The following is a 17,161-nucleotide window of genomic DNA, read 5'->3' as shown; positions in this document are numbered from 1 at the left end:
TCTGTAGTTTATACAAATTCAGGCTCAATCTCCTTCTCTTCTACCTTTTGTCTCACAAAATGTTGATCTATTTCAATATGTTTGGCACGACTGTGATAAATGGGATTAAATGACATATTGATGGCACTTTGATTGTCACATAAAAGAAGAGATCGAGCGATCGATTCTTCCACTTCTGTCAGTAAGTGCCTAATCCAGGTAGCTTCAGCAGTAGCGACTGCCATTGACCTATATTCGGCTTTTGTACTTGATCTAGCAACAGCTTTTTGTTTCTTACTACTCCAGAAAACCAAATTCATCTCAACAAACACACAATAGCCGGATACTGATCTACGTTCATCTGGGTCTCTCGCCCAATCTGCATCAGTATAGACAGTAATTTCATGTGCATTTTGCTCATTTGTCTTTCTCTTATGTAAAAGACCATCCCCAACAGTTCCCTTCAAGTACTAAAGTATCCGTTTAACTGCTTCCATATGCCCTTCACATGGCTTATGCATGAACTGAGACACCTGATTTACTGAGTAAACAATATCAGGTAGAGTGAAAGTGAGGTATTGTAACATGCCTACTATGCTACGATATTTTGTAGGATTCTCATATAGATCTCAATCTTGAGAACTGAGTTTCTGGTGAAGAACACTAGGAGTTCCCAAGGGTTTGCAATCTTTCATACCTGCCTTATTGAGGACATCAATAGTGTACTTATGTTGAGTGAGAGTCATTTCTTCAGAAGTACTGTCAACTTCAATTCCAAGGAAGTATCATAGTTTACCAAGATCCTTCATTTTGAATCTCTGATTCAAGAGATGTTTGACCTCCTCAACATGCACTTTGGAGTTACCTGTGATGATAATATCATCTACATATATCAACAACAGAGTAACTATATCTTGGTTCTTGAATATAAACAAGGAATGGTCAAGAAGAGATTGCCTAAAACCATATTTTTGTATTTCAAGAGAGAAACTATCAAACCAAGAACGGGATGCCTGCTTCAACCCGTATATCGCCCTTTTCAATTTGCATACGTATTTTGTAGGATTGCCTTCTGCATAGCCAGTGGGTTGTTCCATGTATACTTCCTCCAAATTTTCATGGAGAAAAGCATTTTTCACATCAAGTTGACTAATTGTCCATTGATATTCAATAGCTAAAGAGAGTATGACTCTGATTGTCCCCATTTTCACCACTGGACTAAAGGTTTCATCATAATCATGTCCTTGCTCCTGTGTAAATCCTTTAGCTACAAGCCTCGCCTTGTACCGTTCTATAGTTCCATCCAGTTTGTACTTTATTTTATACACCCATTTTGACCTAACTACATTTCTGTCAGGTGGTCTCGGTACAACATTCCACGTACCACATTCATGTAGAGCCTCAATTTCTTCATTCATTGCCTCAATTCATCTTTTAGAATTTGATACTTGAGAAAATGTTGTGGGTTCATCTTCCTTGCTCAAAGATGTTAGAAAAAGTTGAAAATCCAGTGAATTTTTTTTATAACTGACCCATCTTTCTATCAGATTACGAGAGCGAGTGGATCTTCTAACATCAAAGGTAGAAGTGGATGTAGAGGATGTATCCATTTCCTGATTAACAATAGTGGGCGCCTCTCTTACTCGTCGTGTGTAAACAAGACCTTTATACCTTTTGGGGTCCAAGGATGGCTCTATACTCTCATGTGCAATCAACTTATTAGCAGACATAGATTCTTTATCCTTTTGATCACAATCTGAAAGACAAATATCGTTAGTGTCGGAGAAAAGTTCAAAATTCAACCAAGGATGATAGACCTCAACTCTGAAATTTGATTCAGAAGGACTAATGCATCGATGATTAAAATTCAATTCATTGAAGATAACATTTCTTGATATTTTGATGCGCTTGCTCATGGGATCATAGCACCTGTATCCTTTATAGTCATCTGCATAGCGCACAAACCTACACTTCAAAGCCTTATCCTGAAACTTATGTTTCATTGAACTGTCAATATGAACATAACATAAACAACCAAACACGCGCAAATCATGATAGTTGGGATGAACTTCAAATAGAGAAAAGTAAGGAGACTTGTCCTCCAAAATAGTCATGGGCAATCGATTTATCACATGGACTGCGGAATGAAAGGCTTTTGTCTATAAAGTAATCTGAAGATTACTATCATGTATCATACTCATTGCACTCTTAACAATATGGTGATGCTTTCTTTTAGCAATCTCATTCTGCTGAGGTGTGTGAGGGCAAGACACCCTTCTCCTTATTTCATTACTTTGAAAAAAGTTAGTAAAGTCAATTGAAGAGAATTCACCCCCTCCGTCACATTGGAAACAAAGAATGTTTTCAGAAAATTGATTCTTGACAAAAGAGTGAAAATTTTGGAATAACTTGAAGGTCTCAGACTTGTGTTTCATAAAGAAAGCCCAAGTATAATGAGAATAACTGTCAACAAATATAAGATAATATCTAGTTCCAGATATAGAAGCAACTGGGGCAGGCCCCCAAACATTAGAACAGATAATCTCAAAAGGTCGTGAAGCTCTTTTATTGATAGAATGAAAAGGTAAAACATGACTCTTACATAAGAGACAACTAAAACATTTGTTGTCATTGACATTTATTCCTAAACTAGACTTGGGAATGAGGTTATTTGAGATAAGCTTCTCAATGAAACTACTACTGCAATGACCTAAACGACCATGCCAAAGATTTGGCTTATTGGATTCAGAAACACAAAAAACACATATAGGAATCACGGATGACGACGATGAGGAGAGCTTCAAGTTTGGGTCAACAGGGCGAACACGAGCAGAAGGATCTTCTTGGAAAACATACATATTGCCTTGTCGTTTTCTTTTAGCGAACGTCTCACACGTGCAGAGATCTTTGACAAGAACAAAAGAGGGAGTAAATTCAAGTGAAGCATTGATATCATCAATAAGTTTAGAAATAAAAACAATGTTTTTCTTGATGTTAGGAGTATAAAGAACCTTTGAAAGACTGAGAGAGGACTTTGACATAGGTGTAACGGAATTTCCAATATGAGAGATAGAATGGTGGGATCCATCCCCAGTAACTATACTATTTCTACCAATGTAAGGAACAAGGTTTAGGAGCTTACCGGCATCACCAGTAACATGAGCCGTTGCCCCAAAGTCTACGTACCAAGTACCTTGCTCATTCTGTTTCAGATTTAATCCTGCTAAAGCTGACAACAATAACTCCTTTACTTCTCCATTGGCCTTTGTGTTATATGTTCCTCTCTTCGCTTCAGTTCGTGTTGATTTTCCTTTATTTAGGGGATTGAACCAACAATTAGATTTGATGTTCCCCTTTTTATTACACAGAAAACAAGTAGAAATTGGCCTCTATCGTTGTGAGTTAGGATATATGTTGGGTGTAAGTAATAGTCCATGACCTCCTTGTCCACTTCTTCCTTGTCCTTTCCTTCCCTTCCCTTAACATCATAACTTCCTCGTCCTCGTCCTCGTCCATAAGTTACCCCTGTGGCAAGAACATCTTGCGTCCCTGTATGCATAGATGATTCTTCAGAAAATCCTTTAAGTTCATCTCATATTAAAGTAATTTTGCATGCAGGTCTTCAAATCTGGGTAGCTCAGGTAAACATAATAAGGAAGTAGCAATCATATGATAGTCCGGCCCCAATCCACTCAAAGTTTGTTGTACCATATCTTTATCAGTCACTGCACACCCAACAACTGCGAGTTGATTTGTGATGATCTTCATTTTGTTCAAGTACTCCATGATAGTCATGGAATCCTTTCTTAACATCTGAAATTCCCTTTTAAGAAATACAATTCTGGCCTGAGAAACCTGTGAATATGTCTGAACTAGTCTGTCCCAAAGTTGCATGGCAGTACAGTCGTCTAGAATTGCCACAAGCACCTCTTGTGACAACGTAGAGGTAATATAAGCAACTAGCTCCTGGTCTCTTTCCATCCAAGCTACAAATTCTGGATTTCTAACATATACAGTGGTAGATGCTCCTTTACTATCGTTTTCTTCTCGTGATATAAACTCTTGAGGGACTGGAACAGATCCATCCATATGTCCAGAAAGATCCTGACTCCTAATGAAATGAATGATTTGCCTCTTCCAAGTCAGGAAATTGAAATTGTTTAATTTTTCAGACACGAGTTGACTGAGAAAGCTTGAAGAAATACCAACTGAGTAGGAAATGAATCCATGTTTCACAATAATAATAATGTGTCCATCACACAACCCGATAATAGCTAAAGAAATCAGTATATCAAAAAACAACTTTCAACTTCAAGGAAATTCCTGCAACCTCTTACTTTTTTTTTTGCTGACAGAACAGTCATGCAGATGACTAAAGTAACTGGAACCTCCTTTTTTTTTTACAGAATGGACTATATCAGGCTATGTAAAGAACAATAGGCAATAAATAAAAGGAAAACTTGATTCAATATCTAATCCAAATCTGGTATCTAATTTAGAGTAGATATTGAATTCCGATCAGATCTGTAATTATCCATATTTGAATAAACAATTAAGCACTGAATACGAAAATTTAAAAGAACATATGAGTAAAACTCAAATCCGATATTGATTTAAAGTCGATCAAGAATGAAAAGAATGAAGATGTCAAATGGCAAAAGAAGCCAGATCTGAATCTGATCAAGAAAGGATAAAACGAGATTAATAGACAACCGATTACGTGATCAGATCAGATTCTGATCAAAACCAATCAACAAGATAAGTTAGAACCAGATTAAAAGCTAAGAAGACAACACAGAAAATATTAATAACAGAGGAGCGTGATCAGATCTGATCAAGATGGTGATACCAAGAAATATGTTGGGAATAAGATGACGAGACAGAATCGGTTTTGATAGAAAAACGTGATCAGATCTGATCAAGATCGAGATACCAAGAAATATGTTGGGAATAAGATGACAAGACAGAATCGGTTTTGACAGAAAAACGTCATCAGATCTGATTTTAATCAGATCTGATCAAGATCGAGATACCAAGAAATATGTTGGGAATAAGATGACAAGACAGAATCGGTTTTGACAGAAAAACATGATCAGATCTGATCAAGATCGAGGAGAAAAAATATTGAGAATCAATTTTTCTGACTTGGGAGACTGAACGATCAGATTCAGATCTTTTTAGACATACCTTTGGAAGCAATCCCAGATTCAGCTCTAGCGTGGCTCTGATACCATGTTAGATTTTGTAAATTTAGAGTTCTACCATGCGTGAAGGGTGAGGAACAGAGAGAGAGGAGCTGCAGAGAAAACCCGATTCCACTTGCTGGAGTCGGCTGCTAATCTTATTCATTTATATGCCATTACTAATACAAATTTTAGGGTACTAAAATACCCTTTCACAATAAGAAATAATTACATATGTGCCATTAATGAAAGGGCATGATTACGGGTCTGGATCCCTTGACCCATGACCCATTATAAACAGAACACGCACGTCTTTTCACACACTCGTATCTTTGTGACATAGAACACAAGAATGAATTGGGGTGTCCCTGTGGCATAGCTCTCTAGCATGTGCATCTTTTGTGGCAGAGAGAGTGCACCCATATTCTTCAGCAATGCTTAATATTTAGAAACATCCAAGTCACATCTTAAACATTGAGTTGAACAGTAACCAAATTGTTGGGATGGAGGAAAAAATGAAGCAAATACAAATAACAGTGAGAAACATGAACATCCTAAGCCCTTTTATTCGGTTATATTCCCCCCAAAACAAAACTAACATTAAATGATTGGAGAGAGAGAAGAAAAGAGTGAGTTCATGTCCTCACTACAAAACATATTCAAAGTAGCCAAAACTATAGATTATGAAGATAACTAACACTGTTCTGTATGTATTATGTTCCCTCTATAAGGTTAGGAGGATCCACAACAGCCACGTAGATTCTTGCAAACTCAGAGTCATTTCCTGCTTGTTGGAATTTACAGGTTTCTTAGTTTTCATACAACAATAGGAAGACTTTTGAGAAATTGACTCACAACATTATTACTTGATGGCAATGGATGATAACTTCATGAACCAAAAGTTGGGGAGACTTAGGAGTTACTGTAAAAAAGATAAATAGATGGAAGTACATGGTCAAGGCAAAGTTCAAGGCATGAAGGAAAAATCAACATCCAGAAAGAAAGGTTCAAAATAGTTTTTACAAAATCCAAATGTCAAGTATATCTTATATTCATGTTAACTTATCTAGATCAAGACTAAGGATGATCTAAATCAATTACAGCAACACAAAATGAACATTGCTCCTCATAACTTATGGCAAACCTCAAGAGGAAATGTTTATGTTGCAGATTTCCTTTGAGCATCTGGCTAATACACTCTATCCTTATCTTCCACCATCAAGGAGCCACCATGTCCATTATAGAATCAACTCTTTACTTCTAATTGTGTCAACCTTCCAAATGATGATCCTCTATAATTCAATATCTTTGAAGGTACACCTTCCTCATTCAACCAAGGGACTCCATAAACACAACCCAGTAGCAGGTAATGAGCAAAAAAAAGAATATTCTGATTTAATAGTTCAAAAGCAAAGAAAGCAACAAGATGAAAACAGTAACCCTATGTTGATGGCAAGAACTGTGTGGTGTAAAACTAGCTCTATAAAGATGATGACTCTAGGCAATTGTTCCTATCCCAAATAGTCTGCTTAGGAGGGAATGACACTAAAGGTATTATGTGTGATGAGTAGAAAGATTTACTAAGAAAAATCGAAATTACAACTCAAAGGCCCTAGGCACCTAAGCAAAGGCTAACCTAGGTACTAGTACTAGGCGAATGCCTAGGTATTTTTATGTTGACATTTTATTTTAGCTTAAGTGGAAGTCCACAAGGGAAAGTTTAATGAGGTTGGTGGCAATGATGATGATGATGATGATGATGATGTGATGATCGAGATTTACCTCCATTCAGCTCTTTCTTTTCCTTTTTTTTGTTGGAATATTGGATTGACAGGATTCAGTTCAATACTCCATACAATCTTATTTATGAATATATGTATTTTTAGATGCATACCAAATACATTTGGAATATTTTCTTTCATACGTAGATTTTACCTTCCCAAATACTTACTACAATGCTAGTTTGTGATTATTTAGTAAAATGAACACTTTTATATATGCCTGCATCTTGCAATACTTAAGATGCTATTGAAAATATTACAGCATGTCAAATTTCATATGATATTAAAACTTTTTTTGCATATAATTTTACGCTTAACCCACCAAATTGAAGAGGAGGATAATAGGTCTGCTAATCTTTAGTCTTGCTTACTTTCATTGTACCTCACTAACATCACTATATTTTCAAAATAACACCTACATCTATGACTGTGCTCAAAAGCTAATATGCTAGTGACCATTCTCAGGTCCCTCACTGACATTTCCCAAGCAACCCACCATAAAACTCCAAATATCAGTGGTGATGCAAGCAATAGCACAGTAAAAGAGGTTTTACCACATTGGCAGCTACTGGTTGTTTAGTTCAAAGAGAGCTGCATAAGATTTTGTCCAACCTTGCACACAATGAGGCTCGGTCATAACACTAATAACAGTGAAGCCCCACATAAAGCATATTTATTTATGGCATGATGTGCCATAATCTCCCACCCTAGCAGGAAGATCTTTGATCTATTCCAAAATCCACCTCAGTCAATGCTCTCTTTGAGATATGACCTTCTGTAAGCTGGTTAGGTAAGGAATGCTTTGTTTCTATGTCTTGCTCATGACAATGAGTGTTTTTACAGCTGTCTTGTAGGCTTCAAATGAGGCTGATGCGTCGCATAATCCATATCATAATAATATAGAAAAATTCGACGACTAGGGGACTTGGAAAGGAAGGAAAATAGGGTAGAGGTTAAAGGTAACAATGAGACCAAGGTCAGGATCCTTAAAAGCAATGAGGTCTAGATCGCTGGAAGTCGGAACATTGCTTACCAGGCAGAAAATAAAAAGCTAGGAAGGCGATCACTTCTAAGACACTCTCCACTTGTACTTTGATAGAAGTGAAGATGGTCTTCAATCAACATGCAGAGTTACAGCGTATTCGGTGAAATACGATGAATTTGCGTGATTTACCACTTGGGTATCGCTTATTTAAGCAAAATTCATTACATTAAGCAAAAGGGACCACGCCTAACAACTACCAAACCATTATTAACTCAACCAATACATACAGTAGACAACCCCAAACCAGAAATATTACCACATTGAGCACTAAAAAAGCTTTCCCCTTTCACCTATGAATTCCATTATTGTAATTTCAACAAGATAATTACAAAAAAAAGAAAAAAGAAGAAAAAAAGAGAAAAGAGAGATCCCCACGTCACCCTCTCTCATGATCTCAAACACCCACATCGTAAATTCATATATATCACCCAAAAAAAATCGCAATAATTATAGGAGAAGGAAAAAAATGCCCGTTTGAGGTAAAAGATGACACCAATGTCAGAAGGAGAAAAACGAAGAACGAAAACTTACGATTTCGAATCGAGCATACCAAACCGACAAAGGCAAAATAATACCTTGTGATTCGACAATAACAGCAGCAGATCGGAAACTCTGGCCGTCAAGAGCGTGCTGAATCTGTCGAATAGGTGACGAACCTGACGGATCAAAGAATCCGACGCCATTGAAGAGGGTGAAGTGAAGATCTTCACGGGAGGTGCAGATGAAAGAGAGAGATGGTGTGCTGGTTCAGACCATCATAAGGTCGACTCTGAGAGGAGAAGAAAAACTCCTACTTGTTGGATGCAGTAGGGGAGAAGAAAAGGGGCGTTGCAGAAGACTCTCTCTCTCTCTCTCACTGGTCAATTTTCTCATACAGTCCAACTACTTACATGATATTTCATATCAGGTACTATCTTTTCTACAATTCTGAATAGTTGTATAGACAAAACTTTTCCTGGCGTGGTAAAAACAGGGCTTGTTGTGATGAACTGGTTCCTTCCTTCTCTTTCAAGTAGGGGTGCAAAATCGAGATTGGGCTGAATTTTGGCAGATTTGAATTTGGATCTGAAATACAAACAAATGATCAGAATCAGGATTCATATTTGAATAAGATCCAATGATGTAAGGCTGAATCTGAATCTTGGGGGTGGTCGATGGGGCGGGGCTTTTGTACCATGAGCCAGGTTTGGGTCAAGGTTTCAAGCCTTGACATGTTGGCTACCGGGCCGAAACCCAGCCCGTTATATACATGAGTCTGGCTCAGGTCGGCTCACGGCCTACCGGATCAACCCAATAGGCCTGGGCTACTTAATTAATTTTTTAGTAGCTGGTTGCATAGTAACTTGGTAAGTATTATTATTTACCTAATTAGTTACATTGATTATATAAGAAATATAAAGACAATTAGATGAGTGCATTAATCTTTTATTTAGTTCATTATTTTTTATATTATAGAAATTAATTTATAAACTTCATTTGTAAATAATCTACAAATGGGTTTGAAATGGGCTGAATTGACCCGTTAGAGCTGGGACATGGGTTGTTCTTCAAACCCGAGCTCATTAAGAATTTGGCCAAAACCTGGCTCATTAATAAATGGGTCAGGCCATCTTTGGGCTGGGTCACACTTAAAACCCGATGGGTCAAGCTCTAAATTGACCTGACCCAGGTCGGGCCAGCCCGATGCCCACCCCTATCTGAGTCAGAGATACATGTAGCAATAGTGGGTATGAAAAACGTAGAACAAAACAAGATATTTACTTGTAAAAAATGCAACCACATAAGATTTTGATAGGAAACAATTCCAGATCCAACTTAATCTTACCCATCTGAGTCCAAAAGTAATCCAACTGAACAAGTCCCAATTCTTTCCAAATGTTTTTTTTTTTTTTTTGTTTTACTTAAAGGATCCAAATCCAAAAAAATAACATTTGAGACTCGAATTGGATATCTGACCATGACATACGTAACCTATCCATTTGCAGCCTTACTCTCAAGTCTCAAAGGAGGAGGTTCCTTAATTCTAATAATTTTCTCTATTTTTCTTCACATTTGTGCATCACCTTTTTAGACCCTTCTCACATGGACATTTGGACTCTAAGTGGACCCAAACATGACTCAATTTAAAGTAAATGCAAACCGACTCATTATCGTCTCAAATGACCTCCTAACGGGCCTTGTATGTCCTGTGCAAATGGTTTAGATCCGGAACAGCTAAATACATGAGAATTTGAATTTGACATATCGGGTTGAGGTAATCCCCATTAGCTAAGTATTAATGTATTTCTTCTTGTTTTTTAGAGCCTTATAGCATCGTGAATTTGTCAGTTTCAATACTCTAATGCGTATATCTTGGAAGATAGAACAAACCAAAAACACTACAATTATCATGTTGAGCTTCTCTTGCAGCAAGCCTAAAGGCGTTCTCCCTTCATGCTAAGGCCTATGGCAGAGGTCAACAAGTTGGGGTTAGGAGGACTGTTAAACAGCCGCCCCATGTGGCAGAGGGATTCGATCCTGGGCCTTCAGCTTGATAAAGAAAACACCACTTACCACATGGGATACCACCTACCCAACGAAGAACTTTATAGGTGTAATGCAGTTGCATGCTGAACCACATAGTTGGGAATTAATTTTTTTGGGAGCATATGTTAAAAATGATTTAATAAATTAAAATTTTAAAAGTTAGGAAAAATATAACACGTGAGTTTTTAGACAATAAGTGGTTAAAAAATATAAATAAAAATTCTTCAAAGATTCAAACAATCAACAACACAATCTAAAATGGAAACTCTATACCCAAGAAGAGAAAAATAAGGAGCTGTGTTTATCTATCTGGCAGGAGCAGTTAGTGCACGTCACCTTGTGTTACGACTTTGCAAGTTTGAATACCAAATGGTGGTATGGTTGTATAACTGTTTGGGAAAGAAGAAAAAAGAAAAAAAATAAGGGGTAATAATCATAGTGATAAATATCGCAAGAAATTGCCTGAACATTTAAAACGATAAATTCTCATGAGTTTTTTGTCAAAAACATAAATATCACATTTTAAATACAAACTTTATGTTATTATTGACTAATTATCGTGAAAAAAAACATGTGGATTCTATTTTAAAGTAATTATATATATATATACATATATATATATTTCTTTATATCTTTAATTTATTTTTTATTGCTGAGTTTTTGTCAAAAATGTGAAATCTTAAAAAAAATAATAATAATTCTCGTGAGTTTTTGGCTGCCAATATTTTTTGCCGTTTTTAACTTTTGTCATTATGGTAACAATACTAAGAACAAAACAAAGTTTATTTACCCAAAAACTGAAGACCCCTTGCCCATCTCAACCAGGAAAAAGAAAAGACTGAAAATTATCAGATATTAGCAAAAGACTGAAAATTAGGGGTGTCAGTGGGTCGGGTTTACCTGAACGACCCATACTAAACCCTATAAAGTCTGGGTATGGTGATAAATAAGAAGACCTGATTAAGACTCGGGTCCAGACCCGAAGGTCCGATTAATACATGAATCCGGGTATAGTTTGTAAAATTTTATACCAGACACGGATCCGACCCGAGTTCCGACTAAGACCCAGAATTTTTTAATGTAAAAATGATAAAAATATTATTTTACCAGGTATGGTATCGGGTTCGGGTATGGCTTCTCTTATGGTGGATTTGATTAGACTTAGGTACGGACCCCATATCATACCCGAAAACCAGGGTCAAGTCTGGTTCTACCTGGATCCGAACCAAACCCGACCCGTTGACACCCAAATGAAAACCAGTCAGCATAAGCTGGTGGTTACGTCAGGTGGTGATGATGCTCTCGGTTAACAACCCAGGAAAGTCCCACCCTCGCACGCATCCCGCCAGTGTGGGGACCGTACGGACTTGCCACGCGTGGAGCCGAATCCGAGCCCGGCGCACAACCACAGAGTTTTCTGCTGATCCAAAACCATTCAGTGTCGGCTTCGGCGCGCCGACCGTCAAGTGGAGCCCGAGCTCACCAAGAGTTATTTAATAACATACAAACCTATCAACAAAAAACAAATTAAGAAAAAAAAGAAGAAAACAGAGAGACGGGAAGAGAGAGAGAGAGGGATTCCATTGTGATCATCAGAAGCAAAGAGAAAAAAAGAAATCCGTCTCTGGTAAATTTTCTTTGATTCTTCTTCTTAACTTCTTTTTAGTTTTTTATTCTTTATGCATCTTTTTTTCCTTGAATGAAGATTATAGTTTATTTTTATTAAAAATCTGTTCTTTTCTTCTTTTTTTATTTTCTATGCTTTTGGTTTGGTTGCTTTCATGAATCGGCAATAATAAAAGATTTACAATGCCCTCTTCCGAGGGCTGATAAATGAGCTGAAAGAGCCAAAGCTTGGTTTGTTCGGGCTCGGCTGGGTTTAACCAATAACTTCTGTGCCATTTTGTTTTGTAAATCATGTTTCTAAAATGATCAATTTTCTTTTTTAACATAAAAGAAGTCAGCCACAGCAGAAGATAATTCCATTGTCAGATGAATGTGAAGAGGGCACTGCTCTTTACAAAATGAGTCGCCTGATCTCTCTCTCTCTCTCTACAAAGATAAACGATCACGAAGACGTGTGATGCAGGTTTAAATCCTAAAATTCGAAAATTTGTTAGAATATAGGACACGAGGATGTGGAATTTTTAATTTTAATCAATAAAAAACTGTTTTAATTTTTAATCAATAAAAAGTAGTCTGATCTCTCTCTCTCTCTCTCTCTCTCTCTCTCTCTCTCTCTCTCTCTCTCTATATATATATATATATATATATATATATATATATATATATATATATATATATATATATATATATATATATATATAGGCATTGTATCAAATCAATTATACAGTCAAGTAAGGTCTATAGAGTTTATAGTTTATACCAGAACATAAAAAACAAAAGTTTTTAAATGGTGGTATTTATGTGGATTTGCACGATGGTGCTCACTATTCTCCAGTATAATGTCTACTGTATCGTACTCCCTAATTAGCCACGATCGATCAACTCTCCGTACAAGTACATCGGTGAATTTTTATGACGTATGACATTCTTTTCATGTGGCTTGTAACTTGGAGATATTTGGCTTGAGTCTCACCATCAATTAAAGGTTCTTTGTTTTTCTGGTTTGTGCTTGATCGTCATGAGCTTGGACTTAGCTTAGCTCCCCACTAGCTCGGGTTCGCCTAGACTAGACGAGCTTCAACAGCTAGCCTAGGCTCGGCTTGTTCAGCTCATTTACAGATATTTGTCCTAATTCATGCTCGAAAATAAATATCTAGCACCCCCCTTGCAGGTCCCTAATTTGCTAAAAAGAGCACCTGTGCACACCAAACATGGCGGCCAAGGGAAGTCTTTCCCGGATAAGGAAATGCATCCGCCATATGCTCACCTTCGGTGATCAGATGGATGAAGAGTCATGGGAATTCATAGCGCAGGATTTTCGCTTGAGGTCGACATTTTTGTTCTGCGACTTCAGTCGGTTCATTGCAGCCGCTCCCGAGGAACAGAAGCAGCCATTGACAGAGCTAGCAAACAAATTGTTTTGTTGCATGGAGGAGGTATGTGAATTATGTTCACTAACAAGAACTTTGGTTGAAATTTATGATCTTCTATCAAGGACTTCATTCTTTATGCAACCCTGCCATGTTGAATGATAGTAGCACAAAAATGAAGTGTTTTGAAAGAGAAAATATAGTCAAACGCCATGAGCTAGAGGCTGGGCATAGATAGTGTGAACAGTTTAAATTGACAGTTATTTTGCAGTGATTTTCTCGTAAGCTCACTTTCTAAGGTTTGAATTAGAAAAATTCTCAACAAAAAACAACAAATTGAAAATTTTATTACATATAATAAAAAGAAAAAAATTTAAATATAATCTTTTTTTTTAAGATTTTTGCTGATAAATACACGGTTATTATGATAAAATTGTGATATATTTATTTAATTACAATGTGTCGCTATGGCTTGCCCAACTTTAGGCCTGTTTAGACAAATTAAGGTTGGCTCTTTATTCTTACTTTTTTTTATGTGGATGATGATTGTGATCTTTGGTGTATGATGTTTGCAGCTAGATGAAGCCATCAAGACCAAAAGCATGCAGCTGGCCCAAGCATGCTACAACGATGCCACTGCTGTGTTACAAGAAGTCTTGATAGCTCTCATCTCTTAGAGAGAGAGAGAGAGAGAGAGAGAGAGAGAGGTAAATGTAGCATTTTTTGGGTCCTAGATGCTAATGCCATGATAGAAAAAACGCATAAATCTTGTAAATGCACAACCCCATAAAAAAAAAAAGTAATACAAATAGAAAAAGGAGTCATTCTATCACCATCATCACCCATTACCCTCGGTACACCATTTTGATGATGAGATGTTTGAAGCGAGGACAGTGTGCACCTTGGCACTTTTCTTCATACCAGATTTCAACTCAATCATGTTTCATGTGTGTGTCCGGTGTATGAGTTCAACTTGTTAGACAAAAAGGTGATTTGGAGCTTAGGGCACAATTAATTAAGTAAAGAAAGATGGGAATTCATTGTTTAATTAGTGCTTTTTTTCATTTAACATTAGAATTGGGGAGATCAAGTCAGATTGAATATAACTGATTCAATCCGCACTGTACGTGGATCTGCATGGGCCCACTCTTTCAGTTCGCAAACGATGTGCATGGTTTCCAAGTGAGATGTGTGGTGGCGATTGAATATAACCAGTCATGACGGCTAACCGAATAGAATGACATCGTTTGGAGAACTGGCCTTAAAGAAAGGCAAAACTTATCATAACTCCATTGGTATAACATTCTCTCAAACTCACCAATAGGGGCTCTGCTTGTCTGGTAGGAGCAGCCACTGCACATCAACTTGCGTTCAAACGTTGCAGGTTCAAAACCCAATGGTATTGTTGTATAACTGGGAGGGGTCTGCCTAATCCCAACTTGCCTATAAAAAAAAAAAACATTCTCTCAAACTCCATTTCACTCAGCCAAACACATCCAAAATAAAGTTCTGGAACCTGTGCTTAGAATAGAAAATAACAAGAGTTACTAGGTTAGCATATCCATGCAAGAAGCCACATGAATATATTATATTTGTGGTGAAATTGGATCCCTTCACATGATCGAAACCAATGTTATCAAAATGGGTCTGAATTGCCCTTAGCCAATTCACACGTCTTTTGAATTCAAACTTTTTAATATTTTTAAGGGGTTAAAAATGGTTTAATATTTATTTTAATATGTTGTATCATTTAATGGCACTTGTCATCTTATGGTGAAAAGTTGTCCAATGACATTGGTTTCTTAGGGTTTTTTTTCAAGAAACCGATTCACCTAGTGAACCGATTTTAACAACATTGATCGAAACAATACATAAATTATGAGTAATATACGAGAAGCCGTCAGTGCACGTCAACTTGTGTTGGGACATCGCAAGTTCGAATCCCAATGGTATGGTTGTATAACTGGTAGGGGTTTGCCTAACCCTAGCTCTCTCTGTCAAAAAAAATATTCGGTTTGCCTTGGCCAAATAAAGTGACTAAAACTTCTTTCAAAAATAAATAAATAAATAAATAAGGACTAAAACACTCAGCTGTTGATTTGCTTCACAAAATCACAAGACAGCGTACAATGAGTTCTATAAAAGATGGACAAAATTATCTGTCATTATTTGAAATGTATTAAAATAAAGTAGGCTGTTGAATGTAATATCTCAAACGTTGGCTGTTTTTTTTGTAAATAGAATGTGTGTGTGTGTGTGTGTGGTGGGGGGGGGGGGCTTTTCGTAGGTCACCCTTCTCGGACAAGTAATGGCATCTCAAAAGCCTTTACAAATGGTTGCACTTTAAAAAATATTTATGCTGCCAGGACAGCGACCGTAAGTATGGCAAGCACGACTAAGTCTCTGACCATGGACGATTGCACCCGATCAGTTCCTCCATGTAAATTTCAAAGAAAAAGATAGTCGGGGCAAGCATTGAACAAAGCTCTCTCTGAGATAATTAGGTACTCGGTCCAATCACTAGATGCCACATATCATCCAGTGGGGGTTGTGAAGATGTGTGACATTCACTTATTGTTGCAGAGCACTTTGCAAGGTACGCTAGATATGCTCTATTGAAGATGGGGGTCCAATTTTTATGCTAGATTCAGCCTAACCTGAAAATATATACAAGAGAGCTGATTTAAACTCCAAACCTGGTTTTACTGGGGTTAGTTTAATAGCTTAATCGGCCGCATCAGCAACCTTACATTAGCTGGCCTCCGGTTGGTACCCTTGAGCCCCCTGCCCATCGGAGAGTACACCAACAACGACTTTGTGGCAACTCGTAGGTTTCGAACTTGTGACATTCACAAGTCTCATCTACCGGATAAGCGAAGCCCTTGTGGGTGTCTGTTCAACATAATTATGTCACAATGAAAGGGATAGTCCTTTGCTCCTACTTTTTCCTTACCTTTCTCCATAACATATACCTCTAAATTTTCCTTTAGCAAGGTGGTAAACACTTTGCCATGAAAGAGGAACGCATTTTTTAACTCCAAACCTTTTGAAAAAACGGGAAGCCTTGCAATAATTTTAATGTCGAAAAAAGTATTCTTTTCTATTCTTCTAGGTTAGATAAGTTTGAATTCATTTGAGTTTTTCCTCCAGAAATAATCTTAGAAAGCGAGAAAATAGGTTCCTAAGGGGCCGTTTGTTTCACCCTGAAGGGAGGGGAAAATGGCCACTTTCAGGTGAAGAACCTTGATGTAGTATGGCAGCCTAAGATCAGGGAGGCTATTGGTCTTGAGTGCAGTTCCTCAATGTAAGAAACCCCCGCAAAAAAAAATTTAAGTAGATGCTGTCTTGTGTTGGTTAATGCTTAACGCCCATGGGCACTGTGGGGATTAGATAAAAATTGAAATATCCCATCAACCATGCTCAGCAGAATTCAGCTCCACTGTTTTGGTGTAGCAATAGCAACAAACTAAGTTGCCTGCTTAAAATTCTGCCAGTTTGGTTGAAAACGAGTTCCACGGCACATGTCATGCTGCTGCATATAAACCACAGAATTATCATCTTGGTGTGAAAGCTTCTGCAGAATTCATTTTCACCAAATCCAATGACAGTTGAAAGAGACGAGAATAAGAAAAGAAAGGGAAAGTTAGGCAC

General features: G+C 37.3%; 2 protein-coding genes across 2 annotated transcripts in view; one reads left to right on the top strand and one right to left on the bottom strand.

Annotated features, from left to right (window-relative positions):
- The window catches only part of LOC149832494 (ubiquitin-conjugating enzyme E2 enzyme activator PEX22-like), a 35,197-nt gene extending 26,406 nt beyond the window's left edge, over nucleotides 1-8,791 (bottom strand). The window contains exon 1 of the mRNA XM_090014532.1: nucleotides 8,564-8,791. Coding sequence (XP_089870658.1) covers nucleotides 8,564-8,671 — 108 coding nt within the window. The 5' untranslated portion in view covers nucleotides 8,672-8,791. The remainder of the gene's footprint in view (nucleotides 1-8,563) is intronic.
- Nucleotides 8,792-12,094: 3,303 nt separating this feature from the next.
- LOC149832493 (photosynthetic NDH subunit of lumenal location 3, chloroplastic-like) lies at nucleotides 12,095-14,216 on the top strand. Its single transcript, XM_090012484.1, has 3 exons — nucleotides 12,095-12,141; nucleotides 13,312-13,576; nucleotides 14,086-14,216. The coding sequence occupies exons 2-3, from the start codon at nucleotides 13,352-13,354 to the stop codon at nucleotides 14,185-14,187; spliced, it is 327 nt and encodes a 108-aa protein (XP_089868610.1). The 5' UTR covers nucleotides 12,095-12,141; nucleotides 13,312-13,351; the 3' UTR covers nucleotides 14,188-14,216.
- Nucleotides 14,217-17,161: the final 2,945 nt, after the last annotated feature.

This window comes from Nuphar pumila, chromosome 7 (assembly GCF_984573655.1).
Source record: "Nuphar pumila chromosome 7, dmNupPumi1.hap1.1, whole genome shotgun sequence".
Taxonomy (NCBI): Eukaryota; Viridiplantae; Streptophyta; class Magnoliopsida; order Nymphaeales; family Nymphaeaceae; genus Nuphar; species Nuphar pumila.
This window is presented reverse-complemented; position numbering and strand designations above follow the sequence as displayed.